The following is a 27,073-nucleotide window of genomic DNA, read 5'->3' on the forward strand; positions in this document are numbered from 1 at the left end:
TTATTAATTTTCTTTTTCTTTTTTCTTTTTTGCCAATTCTGTAATAATACCTTTTAGATCCATTTGTGCTAAGTTAACATTAATTCAGTTTCACTTGCCTTGAAAAACAAATCATATTGTTAAATTACATAGTGAACTGACAGTGAAAACACCGAATTCACGTCCTTTTAGGAGAACACTTCGTGCCACTGTGTACACTGAAAAGTTTAAACAGGTGACTTCACAAAGTCTTCTTCTGTGGTATCCATAGTCTAAGAGTTTCCTGCTTTGTCTCTGTTACCTTTATGTGGTAGGTTTGCCATTTGAGTCTAATGGAAATCCTCTAAATTCCTAGGATTAGCCAAAGGAAAGGAGTGAGGGTACAGTTGAGGGTGAGGGGCTTAGAACCAGAGTCCAGAGCTCTTCAGGTTCTGCACAGGGCCGGCCACCCAAGCATCCCCAGGATCCTGGCAGCAGAGAGCTGCCGAGGAGGTCTGGCCTCTTGTCTCCTCTCATATGCTCAGCCCTCCTCTCGTATGCTCGGCCCTCCTCCCTGAGAGGCTCATCTGGCTCAGGCTGGGGCTGGGCTGCAGTTGCCACAGTTCTGCCCCTACCCTGGCCAAGACCTTCAGCCTCAGGGGAACCAGCTTCCTGCCACTGCTCCTAGGACTTGTCTCCCCTCCTTGCTGCATCTGCAATTCTGTTGCTCCATGTCTGAAAGGGGTGCTCCACCTGTGGGCCCTGGAGCCCTGCCAGAGGTTTCTGGAGATGCTGGTTGGCCCAGCCTCTTGGGGAAAAGGAGAAGGTGCTAGGCTAAAGGAGTGACTTGGGGGGGTGGAGCCCCAACCTGTTTATAGGATCATGGCTCCTCGGAGCCTGGCAGATTCTCAGTCCCATTCCCTTGGAATAGTTGCTGCCAGCCAGCGAGGGAGCTGGCATCTTGGGAGGAGCTGGAGCCTGGGAGTGTCAGTATGGAAAGACTGACAACTAGGGGACCACCTGGCCATCCTCACCAGGTAACAGTGTTGCCAAGCCCTTGGGCATCGCTCAGGGCAGGGCCTGGGGCCAGGGTGCATTCTGAGAAGCCTGACATAGCTAACACCGAGGTAATTCTGACCTCTGGCAAAGGCCTGGGTCCCAGAGCTGGGGTCTCAGCCTAGGCAGAGGCCAAGGGTGGGAAGTAGAAGGTGAGGGGTTCTGTGTTTGGGGATGGGGAGTGGGTGGGGTGGATAGATGATCAGCTCTCATAAAAGTAGAGGGCCTGGGAGACCAGAGCCTTCCCTCTCCACTGTGAGTGATCAGCCAGTAGCCCCCTTAGAGGCTCTTACCCTCCTTCCCACAAAAGCTCACAGGCTGCATCAGAGAACACAGTGGCTACGTGTCACCAAAGGATACCCCACCAGGCCCATAGTTCACCACTGCAGGTAGTGAACTTCTTGGAAATGGTTGGGGCCAAGTGACCACCCTGTGTGTCTCAAGAGGTCTGCCAGGCCAACTCCCCACCCACTGCCAGTTACTTCCCGGGCCCAAGAGATGAGGCTGCAACCAGGCCAAAGAGGTCTATAAATGACTAGCCCCACTCCTTCCATGTGCTTCCCCTTAGCCCAGATTTGTCTTCCTCTGCTGTGGACCAAGGCCAGAGGGACTGGCTCCTCAGGTCTCCCCTGGTGTCCCAGGCAGTGGCCATGACAGGGGCTAAGTGTGCTAAGCACACTGTCCTGAGGCATTTGCCTCATTCTTCAGATGTTGCCAGGCCTCTGGAACCTTGACCCTGAGACCCAGGCCTGAGTCAGATCCAGTCCAGCAGTTCCAGACTGGTGTTTCTGCAGAAGACTTGCCTGACTCAGTCCAGGGACCAGGCAATCTGGGGAAGGATAGAGAGATACCCCTCCACTGAAGGATGACACCCACTGCCCCAGCCTGTGTAAACCTGAGGTCTAGAAGACCACCCCCTCCAAGGTGGACATTAGTGAAAACGCCTTGATGGGGGGCTGGGAAGAACCCAAGGCTGCAGGAGCTGGTGGTGGAGGGTTTGGACAGCCCGGGGTTAATCTGCTCCTCCTGTCAGGAGCCTGAGCCCCTGACCCTACAGCCTCCAGCTGTGGAAGTTTCTGAAGTATCTGTCTTCGTCCTTGTCTCCCTGGGGAAGGCCGGGCATCTTTTCCTGCTACCCTCTGCCTGCTCTAGGCGCAGCCCAGGGGCAAAACTGAAGCTCAAGGTGCAGTGGCTCTGGGAGCTTGAGTCGGCCCACATGCCTGGAAAACACCTTTCCTGCAGCTGATGTTGTTGGGACTGACTGAGTCCCCAAGACCAGACCCTTAACCCTCAGCCTTCAAGTCGGCTCCTGGGGCAGCCTCAGTAGTGGCCTCACCCAGCATCTTTCCTGCTGGAAGAGGGAACTGGAGCCTGCCCTGGCAGCAGGAGCTGAGCTGGCAGGACAGGCGAAGCATCCAGGACTTGCTCTGGAACGTGCCTGCTGTGAGATCTGGGAGAATCAGCTCAGCATGACTCAGGAGACACGGGGCCTGAGGCTGTTCCTGAAGTTTCCAACCTCCCTCTCTCCAACCTCCTCTACCACACAGGTCCCTGGGTGCCAACAGGGGGAAAGGCAGCCTGCTCATTTTTCTCCTCCTGATGAAGACCCCATGGTCACAGATACTCCAGACCCCTATATGGGGACTCCAGCCCCCTCAAACTTCCTTGGGTCATATCTCCTGTCTTGAGCAGGGGTCAGCACTGAGTCTCTCCATAGGGAGGAGGCTGGGGGAGGCCCTGGGAGAAACAGTGGCTGACACTCTCAGCAGGGAGGTACTCCCAGGATCTTCCAGGAAGCTGGGCTGAGGGTCCTTGCTGGAGAAGCTCTCCATAAGCATCCAGGGTCAGTCATCAATTAAGGATTGATGGGATGATTTCAGATGGGAGGACATTTCAAAAGGGAAGGGGAAGCCGCAGTGCCCTCAGGAGAATCCTATTAGTTCAATATTCATATTGGTCTAAAACAAATCTATGAAATTCTGCTGTCTAGATATCCACAGGGCAGTGGGGGAAAGTTGCATGCTTTTACAAAGAAGCAAAGTCCTGGGAAGGTAGAACAGCACAGGAGATATGAGCTCTGGCCTTAAAGATCTGGGTTTGAATCCTGACTATGTCACCTACTAACTCTGTGACCTATGGCAAGTTGACCTTTCTGAGCCTCAGTTCTCTCATCTGTAAAATGGGAGGAAAGCAGAATACTATCTTGTACTATCTTAGGAGGTTGTCAGGAGGATAAATCAAGTTGGAATATATAACATGCTTAGTACAGCACCTAGAAATATGACAAGCACTTAATAAACAGTAATAAGAGCAATTATCTGGAAACTTTACTTTTTTGCTAAGCATTCTACAGGTGTTAACACATTTAGCCTCTACTAATTCCACTACATATGAGGAATTGGAGGCACTGGGAGGTTTAGTGACTTGTCCAGGGTCACACAGCAAGTAAGCAGAGGACCAGGGTTTAGATCCAGCTCTCGTGGCTGGGAGCCTGCCTTGACCACCCCACTCCACCTCCCTCAGTAGTAACTAGTCACTGTAATTACTGTCACAGCCCATCCTCTGGTGCTCTGCAACATTGATCGTTTTAGGTGTGACAAGAAATAGGGTTTCACCCTGGAAAAATATCCCGCCAGGGAACAGTGGGCTTTCTGCGATTGAGAGGCTTTTGGTGACCAGAGAGAGAAATGGGCAACAATGCTCAAATTGGGCACGGTGACTGGCTGGAAAGGAGCAACTGGGGACACTTAGAAGCCCCATGTGGCTCTAGAGCAGCCCACAGGCTGTGGCCTCGAGAATGAGGGGGAGCAGGGGCTGCCTCTGTCCTTGCCCTATCCTGGAGTGGGGCATGGAAGCACAGCTCCCTCCGGGGCCCCAGGACCCCAGCCAGCATTTCCTCTGTCCAGGCAGTGATAGAATCTGGGTGAAGGGAGGACATGGAACCAGGTGTCTAAAAAGCCATGAAATGTCTACCATTTATAAGCTCTGGCTTAAGGCGTGTAGGGTCAAAGTGTTGCTAGTGTCACTGGAGTTAAGCCCCAAGAAGGGAGAAACAAGTAGGCCTTATAGGGGGTTCGGGGTCGGGGGAGGGGGGCGGTTGGGTATCACGTATGCTCTGCCAGAAAGCTGACAGGAATGACAAAGATACTCAGCATGAAGGCGTGGGACAGTGATGTGGGGACCCACAGGGCACTGGTCCTGAGCGACACTGCTGTGGCCCATTGTCCTTTAAGTTTCTCTGTGGGAATAGAGAGCTGGTCTGTGGACACTGAGGCAGCCCCCAGCAGGCAGCGTCTGTGCAGAGCTGAGATGGGCCCTGGCAGGAGACTTCTGGATCACGGGCACAGAAGGGACTGATGGTGGGAGGGCACAAAGCAAGAAAGCTCCTTGGTGTCATTGCAGCACTATCTTCCCACCACATGAGGCCGAATGTCTATCATGCAAGCACAGTGTCACCTCTACCTCAACCCGCAGGGACTTGCTGTAAGAATCTTGCGCAGGGTGCCCAGTAACAGCTCCATAGCCAGGCCTCAAGAAGAACAGAAACCCTAGGCACCCGGGATCTAGGCAGTGGCAAGGCCCTTAGCAGTAGGGATGTGAGGATAGCCCCCGGGTGCCCTGTCCCCAGCAGGACTTGGTGCATCCTACTTGCCTACTGCTTGTCCTTCACCACCTCTGCTCCTTTTGCCCCTGTGCACTTGTGCCCACTCAGTTCCTTCTTCCTCCTCACTGGGCTTTTTGTCTGTGGGCTAATGTGGCCTCCCCAGTGCCTTAGTTCACAATGGCCTCTTGCTCACAGTAATGGCCTGATGCTCTTGAAGTTTCCTATTTCACACTCAAGAGAGGGTGAGTGCCCATGGCTGTCACAGATGACTGGGCTTCCCAGGGCCCAGCCTCCCTGGTGTTGAGTCCCATGTCCTGTCCAGAGGGCTGAGGGGTGCTGAACAGCAGACTCACATGCTTCACCAAAGGGCTGCCCTCTCTGGGGGCCCTGGGTGGGGGCAACCCCAAACTGACATGTCCAGTGTGGTGGCCATTCCTTGGCCCTCATTTCCCTGCTTTCACCACCGCACTGTGCAATCCTGTCCCTGAAGGGGAGGGGATCCCACACATTCCACCCCCTGGGTGGCCTGCCATGCCTTGACTCCTATAGCCTGGAACCACAGCCCCGAGGACAGTGGTGGGCACAGGCTATTTGGCCCCAGAATGCCATGCAGCATCATGGAGCATCTTAGGAGAAACCTCAGCACAGACTGGTGGGCTCGAGTTTGGGCGGGAAGGACTGAATAGTCTGTTTTTTCTCTCCAGGTGGAGGCCTCTGCTTGCTGGCGGCTTACTGTGAAGGTCCTGGAGGCCAGGAACCTGGGCTGGGCTGACCTGTGTGAGTAATGGTTTCCTGGGCTCCAGGGGTGCAGAGATGACCAGACCCTATGGGAAAGGCCCAGGCGAGAACCTGGGGGCTGGGCTGGTTGTGGTAGGAACTTGGTGAGTCCCCTGGAGAGGAGTGTAAGGAATTCTCTCTGACACTGTTCTCTTGATGTTGGCAGTGAGTGAGCCAGACCCCTACGTGACCCTACAGCTGCCCACTGCACCTGGGACAAAGTTTAAAACCAAAACAATCACCAACTCCAGTCATCCTGTATGGAATGAGACCTTCAGTTTCCTGATCCAGAGTCGGGTCAAGGTAAAGGCCAGGGCCACCCTCCTAAGGACAGGCTATATCCTTCTTTTGGAACACATTTCCCTCCAGGGCTCAGTCGGAGACACTGGGGAGGTATCTTTGTTCCCAGCCTGGATACGGCTGTGTGGGAGAGAATGTGTGACCCAGCAGCTGGCTGTGAGTCTGACCTCTGGCAAGTTGCTGGTCCTCTCTAAGGCCATGGGTGGAAGGGAGACAGGAAGAATCCCTTCTTGATGGGGTTGTTGTGAGGTTAAATGAGATAAATGCATGGAAGCTCCTGGTACATATGGTGCCCTGGGGGACCAGCAAGCTGGGGTGGCGGTGGGGGCGGCGGGGGGTGGGGGGAGGTTGGAGGTGAGGAAACACTGAAAGGATTTTATTTTTTATAAAAAACAATTAAAGGGTGGGGGAGATTAGGAACTTTGCTGGATTTCCTTTTACTGCTTTGAAGTTTTACTATCCTTTTTATTTTGAAGTACCAAGTATGGAGGCATAATAATCTTTCCTGACCCTGGACATCAAGTAAAGTTTCAACAGGTGTGAAGTACAGTAATGAGTAAATAATGTGTCAAGTTGCTGTTCTCGGGTCCCTAGAATATTCTGGAGCTAAACGTCTATGATGAGGACCCAGTCACGGAGGATGATGCCTGCTTCAAGATTCTCTATGACGTCTCAGAAGTCCTCCCTGGCCAGCTGCTCCAGAAGACCTTCTCCCTGCATCCCCAGGTGGGTGGGGGAATCCCCTTGGGCCCCACCTCTCTCAGCTCCAGGCTGAGGAAGTTACAGTTTTGCCTATCTATTGGGATGCTGCTGGGTTGAATTCATCCCAGAAAGATAGCAACCCCTCCCAGAGATTTACACATTAATAGGAAAGGAAAAGGCTTAACTAGACTGTTACAGACTGAATCACTCCGTGGAGGGATTTTAGTCATCTATGGGAGGAAGGCTTCAGTGGTGAACAACTTCCTAATGTCCATCAAAACACAGCTCAGGGTAACTAACTCTTGGGGCAGTTGTGGGATCCATCACTCCTGCTCACTGCCTCTGATCTCCCGTGGTACCCAAGGCCTGCTTTATGAAGGCCTCTGCTCTTTCTCCAGCAGGTAAGGAGAGGGAAGGCAGGGTTCTGGGGTCAGGTTCCCCACAAGAGGAACAGGAGATGGGCCCTGGGTGTCCTTAAGCCTCTTTAGGCTTGTGCTCATCCCTCTCTTCAGCCCTGCCAAGAAGAGAGAACTGCTCTCTGCAGACTTATCAGCTGTAGGTAACTTGGGCAGGTAGACCATCTTTCCCTAAGCCTCAATTTCCTCATCTGTAAAGTGGGAAGAATTGTTATACTGTGCATCCCTGAGACACTGCTCGAGACGAGGCAGTGCGTTGTCAAAGAACTGTGTCAACTCCAAAGATATGTGTAAATGTTGATGACTTGTTTATCTTTGATTTCAGGGACAGGAGGAGCTGGACGTGGAGTTCCTGATGGAAAAAACGTGAGTAACAGTCACACAGTCTGGGGAGTGTCTCAGGACCCAGGATTTATTTAGGGAAATGTCTTTGACCCAGATTCTCCATCCCTCAGTCCCCACCCCTGCCAGTCTGGGTGGGGGGTCTTAGAGGAAAGTCACTGCTTCCTTGGCCCCACTGTCCCTCTCTTTCCTCACCTTGCACTTTTCAGAAGCACCTCCCTCATGAATGGTACCTAGGACTTAGTGTCCCTCAGCATCTCCCTGGGGAGGCCCCAGGGAGGCTGGAGGCTGGCCTGTGAGGGGACAGCCCAGTGCAGGGAGTATTCACCTTTGCCAGGCTGAGCTCCCGATGTCTTGATTTTTCCAGGTCAGAACGCCCAGAAAACCTCATCACCAACAACGTCCTTGTGGTAACCACTCTCCTCAGGCTTGTAAGGGCATCTGAGGGAGGGGCCCCAGAGCTGAAACTGAGGTAGGAGGTGCAGAAGGGACAGGCAGGGACAGAGGCTTGTGGTACTACCACCCCTGGCCTCCCAGCTAGGTGGTTACCGGGGCTGTGATCAGGGGCTGGGGCTTGGAGGGGCCAGGGCCTTCAGGGAATATGGAGAGAGAGAGTTTGAGGCTCTGCTGAGAGGAGGTTGTAGCCCAAGGCTGGATGGCTGAGGGAGTGTTGGGGGAATTTTAGGTGTTCCTGACAATGTTGTCACCTGTGATGGACTTAAGTTCTCAGCCTTGGAAGGTGGTGAGCAAGTCATGAAGCCCAGGCCGGGCTGGGGTGTTAGTACTGAAGTAGCAGAGGCTCAGAGGGAGTTTCCAGTGTGGTTGCTTCCAATCTGGGGGCTCTGGGATAGCGTCAGGGGGTCAGTCAGCTCCTCCTTGAGACACTGGACAGTCCTGGTCAGCTCTTTTAAAACAGAGCAAGCTCACAAAACTGCAGTGGTAACCAATGCACTTTCTACTCAAAGCTCACAGGTGAGCAACACAGCCATGACCTGGGAGCAGGGCTGGGCCTAAGGTGAGGTAAGGCACATAGAGTCCCAAACTGAAGAAAGCATTTACCCTCAGGGTTGTGCAAGTGCCTGTTTGATGGGCTAGCATCACTTTTACAAATGCACGTTAAAATCATCATACCTAGGCAGCTGCTTTTTATCTGAGTGATGGAGACCAGTGGTGGGTTGATAAAGTCAGCAGGTCTACAGGAGAGCATTGGTAACAAGAGCCGGGTGGACGGTGGGTGTCAGCTGACAGGCATTACAGAGAATGAAAGGCATTACGGGCTCATTTGGCCAGCAGGTCAACAGGAGGACAGGCTGGAGGTACCTTCATTGTTAACATTGTAAAGGCTTCTCCAATCATAGACCAGTGGTTTGCACACTACTGTTTGGGGGCACTTAGGGTAGAACACACTCTCCAGATTGAGTCCAGAGAACCACAGAGAAGAAAGAACGGTGTCTGAGGCTTGGGTGGCCTTCAAGGATCTCCGATGTTTGGCAAATCTAGGAAAGCCGGGGGGGTGGGGTGTGCAGGGTGGAGAAGGGACTCTCCTGGCTGCTCCAGAACACCTGACTTGGCAGTTGCAGCAGATTAGAGGTGTCTCGAGTCAAGGGTTCTGCCTCCAGTCCCACTCTGGCCCTCACTTCCCGTTCTGCGTGTGGTGGATTTGGGACAGAGGGGTTCTGAGAGCAAAGCCAAGGAGACCTCAGCTTTCCCTCCAGAGCCCCCTGCCCATGATGTGGTCTGCCCCAGGCCCGAGAGCTGTCATGCCTGGATGTCCATCTGGTCAGCATTGGGAGCACAGCCACGGTCACAGGTGAGGCCTGCTCAGAACCAGGTCTGGCTTCTGCCTGAGGGTGGCTCAGAACCAGGTCTGGTCTCTGCTAGATGGGGTGACTGGAAACCTGTACAGAGTGGGAGGTGAGCAGCCGAGCAGAGCTTGCCTCTTTCTTCTTGCCCACACTGGACAAGGGCAACAAGTCTCCTCTAGACAGGAGGGTCCCCTGACCTGGAGGAGGCTATGTAGCAGGAGGTAGGAGTCCCATGGGGGTTGTGGGGCCCAGAAGACTGGGGAGGGCTCTTTCCAGAATCCTGTCTACCGGCCCGGGCTCCCAGGCCTTGGCCATGTTCAAGCAGCACTGCCGATTTCCCTGGGTCCCTGACGGGATTCCTGGCTCTTGTTCCACTTGTGCTAATCTGCCCATTTTCTCCCTAGATCAGGATGAACTGGAGTTGGTGCTGAAGGGCTCATATGAAGACACACAGACCTCTGCACTAGGAACAGCATCCTTCCGCTTCCATTACATGGCAGCCCAAGAGGCAGAACTGAGTGGGCATCTGAAGGTAGGTCTTTGCTTTGGAGCTCTCCCAGCCTTGGACCAGCTCCAGCTGTTGTGGGCCCCTCTCAGTCCAACACCAGGCTCCTGTGGCCTTGCCAGCCTCCCCCAGTTAGACACTAAGCCCTTGGCAAGACAGGGAAATCACCAGGAGCCTCAAGTGGGCATGGGGGCTGTTATGCCTTGTCATACCGTCTGAACTTTTCAATGGCTCCTGCAATGATGCTTTTAGATTAAAATCCCATATCTGTGCCCACAAGGCCTGGCCCTTGCCCACCTCTGTTGCCTCATCTTGGTCCACGCTCCCCCTCTTTATGATGCTCTAGCCATACTTGTCTCTTCTTGCTTTTCTAACATGCCAAGTGCTTTCTCTCTTCTACCTCTGACTCCTTTCAAGGCTGCCTAATCCTCTACTTCCTCTTCCTCCTTTTAGATCTCAGCTCAAATAGCACCTCTTCAGAGAGGCCTTCCTTGACTCCCCATCTTAAATAGACCCCACACACCCCACCTTTGGTCATTGTATCATATCACACTGCTTATTTCCTTTACGACATTTTTTTCCCTTTACAACACTTACCAACATCTGTTCATTACCTAATTCATTATAAATTCATACCATAATTCAGTTAGAACCATGAACATTAGCAAGAATTTTTATAATTAGTAATTGTAATTACCATAATTATAATAATTATAAATATTGTGATTATTTTCATATTATCAGAGAGGGACTGTGTCTGGATCACTCTCTAGATACTCAGTAAGGATTGGCTGAATGAATGAATATTTCCCTCCAGAGGTTGGAAAGGAATGCCTGGAATTCAGACAAGTCAGCTGAGCACCTCACTGTGCCTCTAAGGTCCTTGGCCATGGGAAAGGAGGTGACCATTAACGTTCCTGCTACAAACGTAAGTGGCTTCAACTGGATGGGAAGTGCCAGTGAGAATAAAGATGGGGAGCCCAGGCCCCCAGGATCTACCCACTTTCCCTCCAGGGTCTAGGACATCCTAGTTCAGTCTCTTGCTTTGATTTCAGGCCCCAGAAGTGAGGCTGCAGCTCAAGACTGAGGGCTGGTAAGGGACATTGATATCTGTGGGAGACAGTGAGGGATGATCATGGGGCAGGGGAGAGCTGTGCAAAGGCTGGCCTTTGAGGATGGGAGAAGGGAGGTTATTTGGCATCTATCGTGGGCTTGGCCAACCAGTGGCTGAGCTATGCAGTGTCCCCTGACTCTTGGATCCTCTACTGCCCAGCCCTAAGGAGCTGGCTATGCACCTGGGCTTTGATCTGTGTGCAGAGGAGAAAGCTTTCCTGAGCAGGAGGAAGCAGGTGGTGGCCAAGGCTCTCAAGCAGGTCTTGCAGCTGGACAGAGACCTACAGGAGGATGAGGTTTGGGGGTGCAATACCTTGGAATGACCTTAAGGAAGTACCCGATTCCTATGCCCTCCCTAGACACTCTAGTCAGCAGACATGGGAGTGGACATGGAGCAGGGTGGGGGGTGGTGGTGAAGGGGGTAAGCTCTGGGGTTCTCACTCTCTTTGGGGATCTGTCCAGGGCTGAGATCTGTCACTTCCTGGGGGAGGGGCTGGGTACTAGCTCTAATCCCGACTCCAGTCAGGCCCTGGCCATGAGGTCCCTTCCCTGGAGCCAGGAAGTAGTTTCATCCTGGGTCCTTGCTAAGCCAGCCTATTTTTGTGTGTGGTCCAGGTCCCTGTTGTGGGCATAATGGCCACAGGAGGAGGTGCCCGGGCCATGACGTCTCTCTACGGCCACCTGTTGGCCCTACAGAAGCTGGGCCTCCTGGACTGTGTGACCTACTTCAGTGGCATCTCAGGCTCTACTTGGTGAGGGCCCTGGGGACTGGAAGACATAGATGATCAGGTCCCAGAGGGGAGTGGAATAGACACCAGGGGAACCTTCTCTGTGAGGAAGCCACATGGGTGTGAGCAGTCCGGTCTGACGGGTGCCAAAAGTGACTTTCTCAAAAGGGAGGAAGTAGATGTTACAGAGGTCCTGCCACGGGAGAGGCATTGTAGGACATCATTCCATGCTACCGAAGAGGTGTAAGGCAGCTGATTCAGAAGGAGCTGGGTTTGGGTCTCTGCAACACCACTTCCTGGGCAACTTATTTCCTCTGATTCTCAGTTGACTCATCTCCAAAATGGGGGTAATAGTAGTACATACTTCATAGGACTGTAATGGGACAGCCCAAGTAAAACACTTAACATGTATGATAAGTACCAGGAATTCCAAATTGGTAGCGCTCTTCTCTTTAATTGTTGTTACCTCATTAAATCCTTATAACACTCCCTAGGGTAGTTTCTCTTACTGCCCCTAACACATAGATGAAGAAATTTAGATGGAGAGATACTATCTTGCCTGAAGACACCACTGCCTCCCTGTATCTGACTCTGCCTATGATGAGGTGGGGCTTTTCACTGTTAGAGATTCACTCCTTTGAGTCTTACTGAAATGTGACTTTAAGGAGTAAAAGAAGAGTAAACTCTGAGGAGTTTAGGTGACAGCTGTTGACATGCAGCATCTTAAAGGGCTTGAGGACAGGCCCATGAAGATGGGTGTAGGGTCTAGATCTGTTCCATACAATGCAGTAGCTACTAGTCACCTGTGGATAGCAACCACGTGAAATGTGGCAAGTCCAAACTGAGATGCGTTATAAAATACACAAGGATTTTGAAGACTTAGTTTGAAAAATATAAATTTATGTCAAGTTTTTATGTTGATTACATGTTGAAATTATAAATTTTAGATATATTGAATTAAAATATATTATTAAAATTAATTTTTACTAGCCTTCTCTTTTTCAAAATGTACTTACTAGGAAATTTCAGATTACATATGTGGCTCACATTATATTGGACAGCGCTGATCTGAGAGAAAGCCCTGAGACACATTCTCTAGATGGGCAGGGCCTTAGCTGCAGGAGTGCCACGTTGGGAGAAGTGGGAGGGAGGTGTTGCAGTGACCCAAGCTGGGCCTCCGTCTCCCTCCATATTGTCCCTTTATTCTCCCAGGACAATGGCCCACCTCTACGGGGACCCGGAGTGGTCACAGGGGGACCTTGAAGGACCCATCAAATGTGCTAGAGAGCACCTGGCCAAGAGCAAACTGGAGGCCTTCTCCCCAGAGCGCCTAGCAAGCTACTGCCGGGAGCTGGAGCTGCGGGCTAAGCAGGGCCACCCCAAGACCTTTGTGGACCTGTGGGCTCTCGTGCTGGAGTCCATGCTGCATGGCCAGGTAGGGCACCTGCTTGCCAGGCAGGGCATGTGTGCACCTGTGGGACCAGGGCAACCTTGCAGTTAGTCATGTGTGCATTTCCCACAGGCTGAGGGAGACGGGGATCTGTGGTTAGAGGAAGTAGGAACCACAGTGTCTCAGTGTCTGCCCTACTTTGGGATGCTGCCTTTTTGAATCAGGCTATTCTTCAGTTCATTGCCACAAAATAGAAATTTATGGATCTCTCAAGAGCTTAGGGACCAGTCAATGCCAAAGTCAGTTCGGCAGTGAGACAAAAGTCTCACATTATGTTTGGGTGTCAGAGAGATTGCTTGAGCAAGTTTTATTTTATCAATACTGCAATATAGAATGTATTCTTCTATATCTACATGACAGTGTTAAAAATCACAGACTCTGGAGCCAGATTCCCTGGGTTCAATCTCAGTACCTCTTACTAGCTATGTGTTCTTATGCAAGTTACTTAACCTCTCTGTGCCTCAGTTTTCTCATGTGTTCAGGGGGGATGGGAGAGATTTAGTGAGAACAGTTCTCACCTCAAGGCGTTGTTGTGAGCATTCTGTAGTGCTTTGGGATAGAGTAAGCATTAAGTATTAGGTATTATATTTCTTTACTGTTATTGTAACACCATTAAGACAAAACTGAGGGTATGCATTTTTTTTTACATTGCTTCTTTTTTTAAATTTTTTTTTAATGTTTATTTCTGAGACAGAGAGAGACAGAGCATGAGCGGGGGAGGGCAGAGAGGGAGACACAGAATCCAAAGCAGGCTCCAGGCTCTGGGCTGTCAGCACAGAGCCCGACGCGGGGCTCAAACTCACAAGCCGTGAGATCATGACCTGAGCTGAAGTCAGTCACTCAACTGACTGAGCCACCCAGGCACCCCTTTACATTACTTCTTTAAGAAAAGTGTAGTAAGTCAACTGTTAAATCTTACATTAACTGATATTAAAGTCAGTGATTTTTTTCCCACTATTGTTTTACCACATATAATTATGCAAACGTTTCTTTTAAAGTATGTGGAACAACTAAAACACAAAAGGTTATCGTCAGCATTCATAATTAAAAGTAAACTATCAAATATATTAGCAGAGAAAGGATTCTTGTCTTTCTTGTTTTTGGGAATCAGGAGTTTGACCAGGAAAGATTTTTTATAAATGAATGAGTGCCAAAAATGGCTTTGCTTTGAATTTTTCTTTAAATGTTATTCTTGCTGGCAAGCACAGTGCTATTTGGAAATTACCAACCATTCTTGTTTTGTATTTATTAGTTTAAAAATATTTATTATAAAAATCAGTATTTCTTATTTAAATATTATGATAATCTTCAGATTATCAAGACATAAAAATTCTGATAAGAAAATGCATAAAGCAGAAAGAATAACGTAATGAATATGCACAATCTTGCCAACCAGCCTCAGAAATATAATGTTACAGAAAGAGTTGAAGCCCCCTGTGGCTCACTCCCCAGTCCCATTTCCCTTGCACCCCAGAGGGAACCACCATCCTGAATTTGGCTTTATCATCACACTCATATCTTCGGTCTTACATGTTACTGTATTGTATAATACAAAACATAAGTACATAACATACTTTACTTTTATTGTTTATCTTATTATACACCTTTTATTATACATCCTTAAGAAAAATATAATGTTACTTGCACAAATGGTTTCATACAAGTCCCCTTGTGCACAAATGTCAGAGATTCTCTGAGCCTTGAAGATACACAGCCAGCAGTGGACTTATCAGGACATTGGGCACATGTATCGTTTGCTTTCCTACCTATTGCCAAATTCTTCTCCAAAAAGGCTTCATTAATTCACACCCCTACTGTCAATGTATCATGGTTTCTTTTTCTTACGTGCTCTTTAAAATTTTAGTTTTTTGAGAGCCAAAGCATAAGAGACTGTTAAAAACTGAGAACAAACTGAGGGTTGATGGGGGGGGTGGGAGGGAGGGGAGGGTGGGTGATGGGTATTGAGGAGGGCACCTTTTGGGATGAGCACTGGGTGTTGTATGGAAACCAATTTGACAATAAATTTCATATATTAATAAAAAAAATAAATAAAATAAATAAAATTTTAGTTTTTTTGATCATTTTATGGGTGCTATACAAAATTTTGTTATAGCTTTCCATTTCCTTGATATTAATATTATTTATTAATTAATAACAATTAATATTAATAATATTTAATATTCAATAAATATTTAATTTAATATTTAATTTATAATATCTAAGTATAGAATGGAATATATAAAATATATAATATATAAATATAAATGTATAATTTAATATTCAATAAATGTTTAATAAATTTAATAATTAATAAATAATAATTAAAATATCTAAATATAATTTAAATATAAAAATAATAAATATAATATTTAAAAATAATTAAAATAATGATTAATATTAATATATTATTATCCATTTCTGGATATTAATCCTTTATCAGTTCTATTAGATTTTGACGCATAGTTTTAATATAATCCAGTGTCTCATTATGTTCTTTATGGTTTGTGCTTTTAGGGTCTTGCTAGAGAAATCTTTCTCCCTCCTAAAGTTATAAAATCTCTTCCTATATATCCTTATTAAAGTGTTAAAGATTTGTTTTCCACAATTAGGACTTTAATGTACTCAGAATATGTCTTCAAGTATTATGTGGACTTGAATCCAATTTTTTTTTTCTATATGGATAGCAAACCTTCCTAATGCCACTTGTTGATTCTTCTTTCTCTACAAGTCTGCATTGCTGCTTGTCTCACTTGTCAGCTCTCACACACTCACGGGACCCTTCCTGAGCTCTCTTCCATTCGAATGGGGCCGATTCCCTGTGCCAACACTACCCTGGCTTAGTGACTCCACATTTGTAGTACATGCGGGTATTTGACACGGCTGACTTTCCCCCACCTGCCACCTTGGTTTTTCTCAGAATTGTCTTGGCTCCTTTTGGGCCTTAGCTCTTCTATACGTGTAATGCAATCAGCCAGTCAAGTTTCATGGGAAAATTTTTGGAATTTTTATTGAAATGGCATTAAATTTATAAAACCAATGTAATTACTTGAAATATTTTTATTTTATTAATATATCCTGTGTATTGTTTAGGTCTATTATTGAAGTTCATGTTCTGGTGTGAGGATACAGTGTTTTATTAGTGGCTTTCCCGTCTCGTGGAGGTATAGTTACTATAGAGTTGGGAGAAGCTTCTTTTAAGTTTATTTATGATGTGCTATAAAATGCAGTTTGATCTGAGGCTATAAAGAACACTTTTATTTAATTACCCTTTGATTCTCCAGTAATGACTTCGTGCATGGTTTTATGTACAAGGTTTATAGTCTTTTTTTAAAAGACAAACTTAATAAGGTTTTGGGGTTTTGGGGGGTTTTTGGTTGTTTTTTTTTTGTTTTTTTTTTGGTTCACAGGAAAAAAATCTTATGATCTTGTTGAACAAACAATGTGTCCTTAAAAATGAGCACTGGTGTGGTTTTAAAATTTTAATTTCAATATTAAAGCTTTTCAAATAGTCTTTTTTTTCTTAGTTATCATGCTTTATCTCTTAAAGCTAACATTCATTGTATGCTTTTTAAAAACTTTTTAATGTTTATGTATTTTTGAGAGAGAGAGAGGGAGTGCAAGCAGGAGAGAGGCAGAGGGAGAAGGAGACAGAGGATCCGAGGTGGGCTCTGTGCTGAGAGCAGAGAGTTTGTTGTGGGCTCAAACTCACAAACCATGAGATCATGACCTGAGCCGAAGCCGGACACTTAACCAGCTGAGCCACCCAGGCGCCCCCATTGCATGCTTTTTAAAATAATTATTTAATCAGAAAAATGTAGTGTGTATTTCAAATTTAAGTTTCTGGGTAGAAAGAAGCATTTATTATCTCCCTGCTATACCAATCCATGGCTCCAAAAGTCATTTTACATGTCAGAAAATAGAACTCCATAACAAATCACAGTTTCATTAATATTAAGTATTATTAGGGAAATAGTATAACCTGAACTTTACACAGAACGACGTTATTAGTCTACACACTTCTATAATATTGTCGTGGTTTTGTAAAAACCTGCTTGAAAATACATCAGTTACAATCAGTGCTTCTCAAACTATGTCTCTCACACATTTTTCTTTTATCTTTTGCTGGCAAGCACTGAAATGCTTAGAATCTACTCACCATTCCTCAGGAAGAAACTCAGTTTTTCTCATGTTTTCCTGAGTTAAGAAGGTCTTACGTGTTTTTCTTCAATTCTGGACAGAAAGGCTTTGCCTTTAGTTCCCCCCCTCCGCCCCCCACCCCAGTGCAGTGCCTAGACCACATGAACCCATGGCCAACACTGCACTCAGCTTCCACACCTCAGGGGGACTCCTGAGTCATCAGAGTGGTGCTCTGAAGGGTTGGGGATGCTCATTTGGAAACTGGGGGTCTGGAGATCCAGAGGCTTGCCACCACTTCCTGGTGAGCTATTAAAAGGAAAAAAGAGGTGGGGCGCCTGGGTGGCTCAGTCGGTTAAGCATCCGACTTCAGCTCAGGTCACGATCTCACGGTCTGTGAGTTCGAGCCTCACGTCGGGCTCTGGGCTGATGGCTCAGAGCCTGGAGCCTGCTTCCGATTCTGTGTCTCCCTCTCTCTCTGCCCCTCCCCCGTTCATGCTCTGTCTCTCTCTGTCTCAAAAATAAAATTAAAAAAAAAAAAAAAGGAAAAAAGAGGGGCGCCTGGGTGGCTGTCAGTTAAGCATCCTACTCTCGATTTCCACTCAGGTCATAATCTTACAATGGTGAGATTGAGTCCTACATGGGGCTCCATGCTGGGTGTGGAGCCTGCTTGGGATTCTCTCTCCCCCTCTTGCTCTGTTCTCTCTCTTCTGGTCTCTCTGTTCCTCTCTCTCTCTCTCAAAAAAAAAAAAAAAAAAAAAGGAAGAAGAAGACTGGGTATTATTTCAGTAGATGGTGGAGTGTGCTGACCCTCTCCCCCAGGTCAGAAATGGTTCATCTGGAGTAAATAAAGGACACATTTTCCCTCATCGTATAAGACAAAAGAGCAGACAAACAGGATGCCTAAATAAAAAGAAGAGAATTGGAGAATCATTACCCTTTGAGAAGGGAAATTGCAGGTATTAATCAAGCTCCCCCTCTCTTCACTACATACACACTTCACACCTGAGGGACTGACTTGTACGTATGACAAATAGTGCCAGGGGCTTAAGCTGTATTTGGGGATTCTTCCTGTGGTTTCCCTAGAACTCAAGTCCTATTGGGCACTAGTGCAGAACTAGGGGAAAAGATGATGCATCAGTGACAGAGGGCTGCAGGGGGAAGATGGGGGACACCGGGCGTGTGGGAGGGGTCTCCTCACTGGAAAGGTAGGGCTAGCATCCTGGGACGTACATCTGCTGATCATCAGAATCATCTGGCGAGACCAAAGAAAAAGCAAATTCCTAAGTGGTTTTTGCTGATTCTCAGGAGGAAACCCAGTAATCTGTATGTTTAATTTAGCACATTCTCCAAGTAAATCAGATCATAAGGGCTGATAGGGCAGTTTGGGAAACCCCTAGGTCTGGCTACTGAGTGCGGTGCCTTCCAGTTCAGAGAGCCTAAGAGAGGGACGGTGTGTCTGTGTGTGGCACACGCCCCGCTTTGGCAGAAGCAGCCAGGACCTGTGGAAGCCTCGTTCCCCAGGTGGGGCTCCAGCCAGCCACCGCCATTAACCTTGCTGATGCTGGAAATGAACCCTATTTGCATCCTTGGTCCGGGATAGAGGGAGACCTTTCTGTGCTCCTAGAACTCCGTGAGGCTCTGCGGAGGCTCCTCAATAAGGCGAGCCACAGTCCTTGCCATCAAGGCAGAACTTGGAGTTTTATTGAAGAGAAAATTGGAAACAGAGGCAAGACTAATCAACGGGGTACAACTTCAACTGTGCAAAGCAGGAAAGAAGGGGGTGAAGAGGGAGAGGCAAGGATGACCGGAAAGCATGTTGGAAGGGCTGAAACTTGAACTGCATTCATGTGAATCTAGAAGGGACAGCCCATCCCCCGACAGAGCTTACAATGTGTACTGAAAGGGGATTCCTGTGTCCTTTCTGGAAAGCAATGTATGTGTGTGTGTGCCTTTGTGTCCATGTGTCAGGGTCCACATCTACTCCACCCTTCAACCCATAAGGATGGGGCCAACGGAATCATAGGAGCAGGGGTAGGGAACTGCTGTTGACACGGTAGTCCTTGTGAATGGCATTCTTTTGAGACATGTGCAGTGCACAACCTCCATAGTCCCCCATGGTGACCCTGAATCTGGTCAGAATATGAGGGTGGGAGTGTAAACTGGATGGGTGCACCCACCCATGCCACCCAAATTCCAGCGGGGAGCTGCCTCCTCACCCTCAGCCTGTGCCTCCAGGATGCTCCCTACCTTACTTAAGCCCTCATGCCTCCCACCCCAGGTGATGGATCAGAAGCTGTCAGAACAGAGAGCTGCACTGGAGCGGGGCCAGAACCCTCTGCCCCTCTACTTGAGCCTCAATGTCAAAGAGAACCATCTGGAGACCCTGGACTTCAAGGGTACAGTCTTTAGTCCTGTCCACACTACCCTCCAACACACACACACACACACACACACACACACACACACACACACTCATACATACATGTACGTGCATACCTCCTATGCACCCAGCAGGCCTTCAGAGAATTCAAACAGGAAACTCCTACACAGAGTGCTCAGCCTTCTGGAAGGGAGGAGGTTCTGATGGGCTAATGAGCCAGGGAGCAGAGCCCACTCTCCTGGTTGTGGGGTAGTGGGGATGTGGTCAAGGGGCTGGGTGGAAGAATGGTGAGCCCAGGAGTCAGCCAGGCAGAGAGGAGGCTAAGGCCTGTGTGGGGGGCAGTGTCTTTGGCCCCTGTCAGAGCTGGGGCTCTCCTCAACCCACTCTCCTCTCATTCCTGCCTCTTGCTCCTATTCCTACAGAGTGGGTAGAGTTTTCACCCTATGAGGTGGGGTTCCTGAAGTATGGAGCCTTTGTCCCTTCTGATCTCTTTGGCTCTGAGTTCTTCATGGGGCGGCTGATGAGGAAGCTCCCTGAGTCCCGGATCTGCTTTCTGGAAGGTGAGTGGTGGTCACTCGGAAGATTCTAGCCAGTCCTGGGCCAGGCCTCATTGCCCAGACATGATTCCCATACTCGGGTCTGGCAGAGCCCCTGGAGGTGGGGGAAACTGGAGTTGGGCTGTGGGGAAAAGCCATTGCAGGGGCAGCCCACCTGACTCCCCTCTTCCGTCCCCACCCTCCAGGTGATGGGAGGCAGGATGCTGAGGCTTGAGGGTGACTTTGGTAGGGGTTTGACCTTCAGGTATCTGGAGCAACGTTTTGTCCCTGAACTTGCTGGATGCCTGGTATGACCTCATCAGCTCTGATGACACCTGGAAGCAGCATGTCAAGGACAAAATTAAGAACCTGGGTGAGAAGGGGGGACAGTGCGAGGAGCCTGAAATGAATCTACTGCCTCTTCAGGTGCTTGGGGGAGGGCACTATCAGAGGGGAGGCAGGGCCAGGCATTTCCCGGCCTTTCACTGGACCGATGTCTGTTTCTCTGAACCCAGAGGAGTCTCCTGCCTCCATGAGGACCTCCTCGTGGCTGGAGGCCTCATGGCTGCAACCCGGAACAATGCTGGCCAAGGCATTTAAGGGCTTCCTGACAGGCAGGCCGCTCCACCAGCATAGCCTCAACTTCCTTCGGGGCCTCCAGCTGCACCAGGACTACTATAGCCAGAGAGACTTCTCCACCTGGGCAGGTAAGGGCCCCTGCCGTGTATCCCCAGGTAATAGGCTTAGGCTCCCAGGTGGAAATGGACCATGGCTAGGACTGGCGGGGGACTTGGGGGGAGGGGGGGGTCGTAGCATTCCCTTCTGGGGTTGGCCTGCAGAAGGTCTTGGGAAGGGCTGGGGTTGTGTGTGCTTTCAGGGAGTGATTCCAGAAGTTAGAAGGGGACATGGAGACAAATGTAGTATGAAAGGTAGATGATCTGTGGTGGAGGGGCTGCCTCTGACTATCACTGCCTCCCCCATCAGACTGTGAGCTAGACTCCACCCCTGGCCAGCTTACGCCTCAGGAGCCACAGCTCTGCCTGGTAGATGGCGGCTACTTCCTCAACACCAGCTGTCCCTCCATGTTCCGGCCAGGCCGCAGACTGGACCTCATACTCTCCTTCGACTACTCCCTATCCTCACCCTTTAAGGTGCTTCTGGTTGCCTCATGGGAACCCCAGATACTCTAGTCAGCCAGGCCATGCTCCAGGGGCAAGCAAAGCGCCACTGGGCCACTGGCCCTGACTTCCTGGGTCCCCAAGGGGAAGGAAGGGTGACAGGCTCTAACCCACAGACTCCTGCCAGGGCCCTTGGTTGGGAAGGGCTATGAAGGTGCTGGGGCCCTGGGCTCCCAGGACAGGCAGATGGGAGGTAGCTAACCACACCCACCCCAAGAAGAACAGCTAGACAGAACTGGGAGGAGACCCTGGCCTGTCCACATCCCATCCCCTCAGGCCCCCCTGGGTGGGAGACCTAGGGACACAAGTGGGTCCCCTACTGAGGCTCTCTAAGCTCTGGGATTTGAATAACCCAGATTAAAAAAATTTTTTTAATGTTTTTATTTATTCTTGAGAGAGAGAGAGCATGAGCGGGGACGGGGGGCGGGGGGGCGGGCAGGGAACAGAGAAAGAGGGAAACAAAGAATCCGAAGCAGGCTCCAGGCTCTGAGCTGTCAGCACAGAGCCCGACGTGGGGCTCGAACTCACAAGCCGTGAGATCATGACCTGAGCCAAAGTCGGACACTCAACCAACTGAGCCACCCAGGCGACCCATGAATAACCCAGATTTGAATCCCAAGTGGGAGCAAGGGTGCTAGGTCTATACCTCACCTAAAGATTTTAACCAAACAACATTGCAGACCACTGGAATCCTTCGCCTCCCTCCAAGGCACTAGACCCCACACAGGTCAGTACCAGGTTGTCTTGACACTGAGCAGTCAGTTTGGGCTAGAGCTATCCTAGCATTTTCAAGAGCACTGACCTGGGATGACCAGAAAGTAGCTGGTTCTCTCTGGGCCCCCCTCTCCCCAACCAGACGCTGCAGCAGACTGAGCTGTACTGCCGGGCCCAGGGACTGCCATTCCCTCGAGTGGACCCCAACCCTCAGGACCAACACCAGCCAACAGAGTGCCACCTCTTCTCGGACCCCACTCACCCTGATACCCCTGTCCTGCTGCACTTCCCACTGGTCAATGCCTCCTTCAAGGACCACTCAGCCCCTGGTAAGGCATCCCCTCCTTTCCTAACAGCCTGGCAGCCTGGACCCTCAGAGGCACTGCCTGGGTCCTTCCCAGCCGTCCTGTAGCCAGCAAAGGGAGGGGGTCTTCAGGCTACTCCCATCCAGTTTTGGACATGGCAGTGTGCTGACTTCTGTTGTGGGTGCCGCATCCTCACAGGGGCTCTGTGTTGGCACAGTCACTGTGATGCTGTCCTCTGTCATGACCCCAGGCACCCCTCCCCCGGCCTCCCGAGCTACACCTGGGCTCCTCAGCAGTCCTGTTCTGTGGTGGTGTGTGGGAATCCCTGTACCAGAGGTCTACGTTGTCCCCCCCATCTGCAGCCATCTCCACCTGTGCTTAGGCCCCACATTGTTGGACCGCTAGACAGCCAGGACAGAGAGGCCCCGGGCCCCTTGCTCTCAGATTCCCCTGAAGCTACCTGAGATTTCAGTTGGCTTCTGCCCTCCCACCCCAGCCCAGCCTGCCGTCTTTTCTCAGGAAGCTGGGACTCCACTCTGGGGCCTCTGAAATGTAAACCCTCATCACAGGCCTTCCAATCCTCACCTCCTGTCAATGGGTCAGACCTTTAACTCCTTCTGGTGGGAAAACTTAACTTCTGCCTTTGTACATTATTCCTGGCTTGCTGGTTCCCATTCTAATTCCAAACCTTCCAGCTCTACCCTTAACAGGCTCAGCCCACGTTGCGGAATTCTCTTTCTCTCTCAACAAAGACTGGTTCTTACAAAGCAAAAATCCCTTTGGTTTTCAGACTCTTGGCTGAATCTTTCACTGACCTGACTTTGTTGTCCCACTGTTTCCACCTTGCCCCTGAAGGTGATACAGAGGGATACTGTGAGGTTCCCTTTATAGTGGAAGTGCATTGCTATGAGGAAGTGTGGGGAGCAGCAAACCCTTCAGATCTCAAAATAGTGCGTTCATATACTAACCACATTTATATTTCTGGGCAAAGGACACAGAGGGCAGAGGAAAGCAAGGAGCCCCTTCAGTGAGGAACAGCGCCCCCCTGTGCCCAGTCTCAAGGCTTCATTCTGCCCACCCCTGGAGGCCTGTGGGTCCTACTCCTAACCCCTCCCCTCTCCGGACAGGTGTCCTACGCAGCCCCACAGAACTCCCAGCTGGCCAGGTGGATCTCACTGGGACCGCCTCACCCTATTCCCTATTCAACATGACCTACAAGGAGGAAGATTTTGATCGCCTGCTGCAGCTTAGTGACTACAATGTACGGAACAGCCAGGATGCCATTCTGCAGGCCTTGAGGATGGCCGTGAAACACCGGGCCCTGGGGGCCAGGCCTCCAACAGCACAGAATTGAGGCTGCTCAGGGACCCGGCACCCTGAAGACCCTCCAGGGGCTGAGGGCTTTAACCCAAGCACAGCTGGCTACAGCCACAGCCCTGCAGCCCTCACTGGGCTGGAGTTCTGGGCTGTCCCAGGCCTGGGCTTCCTCGGCAGCCAGTCTCACGACCCAAATTCTCCCTCACTTTCATCGCTGGCTTGAGAGGAGCTGGAAGTGAGCTCCTCACCAGACCAGAGTGTAGAATAGCTGGTCCGACTGGACAAAAGTGCACGTGTGATTACTTTCATGCTGAACAGAACAGATTTGGGGTACACGCTTGAGGCTTGAGACTAGGAGTGGGGACAAGTAGGGCAAGGGATGGCCTGACTGAGAGGTGGCTCCGGGCATCAGGAATCACAGTATGTCCTGGGAGTCCCCTCTTCGTCCCCTCCTCCTTTTTCTCATTCTCCTTTTATACTCTTTGTAAGCAACTTTAGTGAGCTATAATCCACATACCACATAATTCATCCATCTATAGCGTATGACTCTGTGGTTTTTCCTTGTGCAGCTTCCACCATCGTCATTTTGAGAAGATTTTCACTTCCCCGGAAGGAAGCCCCTCATCCCTTAGTTGTCAACGTCAACCCTCCCTCCCCAGCCCTAGGCAACCACTAATCTACTTTCTGTCTCTACAGATTTGCGTATTCTATTTCATATAAATGGAATCCTATAATATGTGGCCTTTCGCGTCTGGCTTGTTTCACTTAGCGTAATATGTTCAAGATTGATCTACATTGTAGCAGGTATCTCTGCTTCACCCCTTTCCAAGGCTGAATGCAATTCCGTTGTGTAGATGGCCCAACTTCACCTAATGGTCATTGGTTAATGGGCCCTTGGGTTGTTTCCACTTGTTGGCAGTTATGAATAACGCTGCTATGAGCATTCATATACATGCTTGTATGTGGACAATGTTTTTCATTGCTTTGCATGTATACCTAGAAGTGAAATTGCTGGGTCTTATGGTAATTTTCTGCTTAGCCTTCTGAGGAACCGCCAGCTAGTTTTCCAAAGCTGCTGCAACGTTTTCCATAGCTGTCAGCATTGCACGAGGGTTCCAGTTTCTCCACATCTTTGCTGACACTTGTTATACTCGTTATTTTCTGTCTTTTGCATTTTAATTGTCCATGTGGGTGCAAAGTGGTATCTTGGTGTCTTATCAGCATTCCCCTAATGGCTAATGATGTTAAGGCTCTTTTCACATACTGTCGGCCTTTTGCATTTCTTCTTTTATCTATTCAGATCTTTTTGCCCGTTTTGACTGGATTATGTATCTTTTTATTATTGTCAGAGTTCTTTATATTTTCTACATACAAATCCCTGATCCCTGATATATGATTTGCAGGTCTTCTCCCAATCTACGGGTTGCCTCTTCACTTTCTTGATGATATCCTTTGAAACATGGAAGTGTTTTTTATTGTGATGGTGCCATTTATATTTTCTTTTGCTATTTGTGCTTTTGGTGGCATATTTAAAAAAACCATTGTCTAATCCAAGGTCATGAAGATTTACACCTATGTTTTCTTCTAATAGTTTTATAGTGTTAGCCCTTACATTTAGGTCTTTGGTCCATTTTGAGTTAACTCTTGTATATGGTGTGAAATAGGGGTTCAACTTCACTTGTTTGCGTGTGGATATCCAGTTATTCCAGCACCATTTGTTGAAAAGGCAGTTCTTTCCCCACTAAATTGTCTTGACACCCTCACTGAAAAATCAGCTGTGAACACAAGGGTGTCTATCTGTGCTCCTTTCATTGATCTGTTTGTCTATCCTGATGTTATACCACACTGTTTTGATGGCTGTAGTATGTAGTCCATTTTGAAATCAGCAATTGTGAGCCTTCCAACTTTGTTGGGCATGAATAAGGGTTAAGTAACTTAAACTCAAAAGTGCAAAGCCAGCACTGGAACTGGAGATTTCCTTTTCTTTTCTTTTCTTTTCTTTTCTTTTCTTTCTTTTTTCTTTTCTTTTCTTTTCTTTTCTTTTCTTTTCTTTTCTTTCTTTCTTTCTTTCTTTCTTTCTTTCTTTCTTTCTTTCTTAATGCTTACTTATTTCTGAGAGAGAGAAAGAGAGAGAATGAGTGGGGGAGGAAGAAATACTTCAGGAGAGAGAGGGAGACACAGAATCCTGAGCAGGCTCCAGGCTCTGAGGTGTCAGCACAGAACCTGACGCATGGCTCAAACCCATGATCCGTGAGATCATGACCTGAGCTGAAGTTGGACACTTAACCAACTGAGCCACCCAGGCGTCCCTGGAGGCTTTAAAATCAAGCCAGGCTGTCGCACCACACTGCATGTTTGGGTACTTACTTTATGGCATGTCCTACTGTACAATGAAGAATTAACCATACCTGAACAGAGGTCAGGCCTTTGCTCTGGGCTACTGAGCGGTGATCTCTTCATCCCTTGAATGGCCTGCCTGATGGGAGTGTCTTTGTTTGCCTGGGAATCTGGCCGCTGCACAGCCTCATAGTGTGATTTGTGATGGGGACTCTGGAACAGTTGGTATCGGTTGCTGCCTCCAGAAGAACTGGGACAAAAGCCATGAGCCTGACAGACCAGTGGGGTTGGAGACCAAGGTCAGCCACATGGGCAGTATGTGATCAAGCCCCAGGAAAAACTCTGCACAAAGGCTCAGGTGAATCTCCCTAGTTGGTAATATTCTGTGGGTATTGTCACACACTGTGGTGGATGAGGGCAACACCGTCAGGTCCGTGACTGTGTGGGGAGGGCGTGACTGGGAGCTCCGTGTTTAAACCCCTCCTAGACCCTGCCGTGTGCATCTCTCCCTCTGGCTGGCTTCAGTCTGTACCCCCTCACTGTCAAATAAACGGTAATTGTAAGTAGAGATCTTTCCTGAGTTCCGTGAGTCATTCTAGCCACTTATCAAAGCTGAGGTGCGGGGGACCCTGGAATTGGTAGCCAGCTGATCTGAAGTGAGGGTCATCCCGGGACCCCTGAACTTCCAGCTGGTGTCACGAGGGCTCTCTTATAAAGGGGATGTTCCCTCAAGCTGCAGTTTGGTAACTCCCCTGCGAGTGGGGTTGGAAGTCCCGGGCAGACTCAGCAGTCTGGAGGACTGTTCCCTCAACCTTGCAGTTTGACTGACTCAGGGCACCTATGTTCTGGGGACTGACAGGGGCCCACGTAGGAAAAAAAAAAGAAGAAGAAAGAAAGAAAGACTTATTCCATTTGGGGAGCTTTCGCTAAAGCCAGAGAGAGCCAGAGTTCTGTGCGCCCCAGAGCCGGCTGGACTGAGGCTCAAGGCCGCCCCTGATGCATGAGTGTGCATGTGTGCATGTGAGCAGGTTTGTCTCCCACTGCCACTGCCCCCCAACTAGCTGCTGTTACCCCAGGCTCCCTGATTACCTGAGGTCTCATCAGCCCCATCCTGATCCGAGTGAGGCCTACAACTCAGGCAGCTTCCTGCAGCCTGTCGGCCCCTCCTGGGCAAGGCCCAGACCCAGGGCTTGTCTCAGGGACAGGAAGGCCCTCCAAGCTGCCTCGTCACTGCTCCTGGGTCTGTGCTGGCAATCTGCTCTCTGACCAACACGGCTTGTGGCAGTGGGGATGCAAAGAGTGAACTGAAGGATATTTTATTTTCCTGTTAAATTTGATTTAACAAGGTATAGACCAAATGAGAATAGTATAAAAGTAATTGCTTGATAAAATTCAACACAAATGCAAGATTTA

The 27,073-nt window shown here is 49.3% G+C and overlaps 1 protein-coding gene across 1 annotated transcript; it reads left to right on the plus strand.

Moving 5' to 3' along the window:
• The first annotated feature begins 880 nt into the window (after positions 1-880).
• On the plus strand, positions 881-24,057 carry PLA2G4D (phospholipase A2 group IVD). Its single transcript, XM_058738098.1, has 20 exons — positions 881-995; positions 5,323-5,395; positions 5,562-5,698; positions 6,290-6,421; positions 7,139-7,179; positions 7,523-7,565; positions 8,902-8,965; positions 9,365-9,492; positions 10,283-10,393; positions 10,521-10,558; positions 10,739-10,874; positions 11,194-11,330; positions 12,519-12,741; positions 19,172-19,289; positions 19,696-19,833; positions 20,075-20,182; positions 20,325-20,516; positions 20,794-20,960; positions 21,844-22,030; positions 23,134-24,057. The coding sequence occupies exons 1-20, from the start codon at positions 951-953 to the stop codon at positions 23,358-23,360; spliced, it is 2,445 nt and encodes an 814-aa protein (XP_058594081.1). The 5' UTR covers positions 881-950; the 3' UTR covers positions 23,361-24,057.
• Positions 24,058-27,073: the final 3,016 nt, after the last annotated feature.

The sequence above is a fragment of the Neofelis nebulosa genome, chromosome 7 (assembly GCF_028018385.1).
Source record: "Neofelis nebulosa isolate mNeoNeb1 chromosome 7, mNeoNeb1.pri, whole genome shotgun sequence".
NCBI classification, from domain to species: Eukaryota; Metazoa; Chordata; class Mammalia; order Carnivora; family Felidae; genus Neofelis; species Neofelis nebulosa.